This window comes from Penaeus monodon, chromosome 8, assembly GCF_015228065.2.
Source record: "Penaeus monodon isolate SGIC_2016 chromosome 8, NSTDA_Pmon_1, whole genome shotgun sequence".
NCBI lineage: Eukaryota > Metazoa > Arthropoda > Malacostraca > Decapoda > Penaeidae > Penaeus > Penaeus monodon.
The window spans coordinates 33,301,488-33,303,987 of NC_051393.1; the positions used below are offsets into that span (position 1 = coordinate 33,301,488).

Sequence of the window (2,500 nt, forward strand, 5' to 3'; positions counted from 1 at the left end):
GACTACAAAACTCTTGATAACAATTACAGAATTAGTGTCAAACAAATTTGAAATACTCAATCAATGTGAAGATGATAAAACACCAAATGAGTTGTGGGAAGAAGGAAAAGAACTCCTGCTGAGCGCTGCTTAAGAAACTATCGCCAAAAAGAAAAAGACAAATTCCCCCTGGATATCTGAAGAAACATTAAGTGAAATTGAAACAAGAAGATGCCTAAAATCAAAGGGTATCAATAATCCAGTTGAAGAAGTAATTTACAAAAAACAAAATACAAATATTTAAAGATTATTGCGACGAGATAAGGAAAAATATTTAAATGAACATTGCCAGAGAATTGAAAACTGTTCTATCAATAAGACAACTAAAGAACTCTACCAAGGAGTACGAAACATTACACGAAAATTTAAACCTACAATGGACACTATCAAAACTGAAGATGGACTTGTTTTATGTGATGGAAAAGAAGTCAAAGATAGATGGAATCAATATTGTTCCAACCTATACAAAAAGAATAAAGATCTAACATCAACATTAATTAGACTCAATGACAGCGAAGATGAACCACCGCCACTGCTAGACGAAGTTATAAAAGCCATAAAAGAATTAAAGAATAACAAGAGCCCGGGAATAGATGAAATAACAGCAGAACTAATCAAGAATGCTGGGGAAAGTGTTGAATACTTCTACAAACTTTGTAGGAAAATTTGGAATGAAAGAAGATGGCCAGAAGACTGGGTAAAATCAGTTTTTACTCCCATACCTAAAAAAGGTGACGCACTCCAATGCAACAATAACAGGACAATTGCATTAATAAGTCACAGCGGCAAAATTTTGTTGAAAATTATTGCTGAAAAAATGAAGTTAAAGTTAAGAGAAGAAACTGCAGACGAACAAGCAGGTTTTCGCCCTGGAAAAGGTACCAGAAACCAGATTCTAAATCTGAAATTGATCATAGAGAAAAACAGAGAACATCAGAAAGACTTATACCTGTGTTTCATCGATTACTCAAAAGCTTTTGATACTGTTGATCCCGATATCCTCTGGAATAACATGAACGATATGAAATTTCCAAAACACATCATCCAACTAATAAAAGCCATGTATGACCAACAACAAGCAACTGTAAGAACCACTTATGGGTTAACAGAATGGTTCGAAGTCAACCAAGGAGTACGATAAGGTTGCATTCTGTCTCCGCACCTTTTTAATATATATTCTGAAGCAATTATGAGAGGTGCTCTAGAGAATTTTGAAGGAACTATAGATGTTGGAGGATACAAAATATCAAATCTAAGATACGCCGATGATATACTTTTAATTGCCAGCAGTATCATGGAACTACAATAACTACTAGATAAAGTTAGAGAAGCAAGCAAAAAGGCTGGTTTGTTTCTTAATGCCAAGAAAACTAAGATCATGAAGATTCGAAGATAACCGGCAATGAACGATGATGAACATGTTACAATCAATGAGGTGGTTGTGGGAAATTTGAAAGAGTTCACTTATCTTGGAGCTGTTTTAACTAATACATATGATGATTCACCGGAGATAAAAAGAAGAATTACCATTGCCAAAAATACCACAGTTGCTCTCAATAACATATGGAAAGATCGAAGCATTACCTTACGGACAAAGCTGAGGTTATTGAACTCATTAGTTTTCCCACTTGCATCATATGGTTCTGAGTGTTGGGTGCTGAAGAAGATAGACAAGAAAAAGGTCAATAGCTTTGAAATGTGGTGTTACAGACAGAAAAGAAAACGAATGATGAAGTGCTGAGAAAAATAAATTGTAAAGACTGGCTGTTGGACATCTTGAATAAAAGGAAACTAAAGTTTATTGGTCATGTGAAAGTATTGAGAAAAACTTACTGACAGGGATGGTGATGGAAACAGAGGAAGAGGCAAACCAAAGACAAGACTGAGCGACAACATCAAAGATGTTTGCGGGCTGTCGATGGTACAAGTGGAAAGAAAAGCGCAAGATCGAGTTGAGTGGCGAAGGATGGTGGAGAGGTCCACGGCTGCTCAAACATGAGCATACCGTTATTGATGATGATAATATATATATATATATATATATATATATATATATATATATATATATATATAGATAGATAGATAGATAGATAGATAGATAGATAGATAGATATAGATATAGATATAGATATAGATAGATAGATACAGATATAGATATAGATATATCTTGGTGTGTGTATGTGTGTGCTGCCTTCCGCTTGTTGAGTCCTTAAATAAGAAAGAGCCCAGACTAGCCGCCACTGGCTAACACTTAGCCGCATTCCACACTCGCCCCCAGGCTGTTCCCTTCTGACGGGGAGCGGCGCGGCCTCCCGGCTGGCGCCCGCCCTCGAGGATCTCACGACGCAGTACTGGGAATGGAGGATCCAAGATGCGCCCGAGTACGCTTCTTTCGTGAGTACTATCCATTTTATTGTCGCTGGTATAGCCTATTGAAATGATTTTGTGCCCTTCCCTGTCA

At 36.8% G+C, this 2,500-nt stretch overlaps 1 protein-coding gene across 1 annotated transcript in view; it reads left to right on the forward strand.

Annotated features, from left to right (window-relative positions):
- LOC119576313 overlaps positions 1–2,500 on the forward strand; it is a 25,612-nt gene that overhangs the window by 8,404 nt on the left and 14,708 nt on the right. The window contains exon 3 of the mRNA XM_037923934.1: positions 2,318–2,433. Coding sequence (XP_037779862.1) covers positions 2,318–2,433 — 116 coding nt within the window. The remainder of the gene's footprint in view (positions 1–2,317; positions 2,434–2,500) is intronic.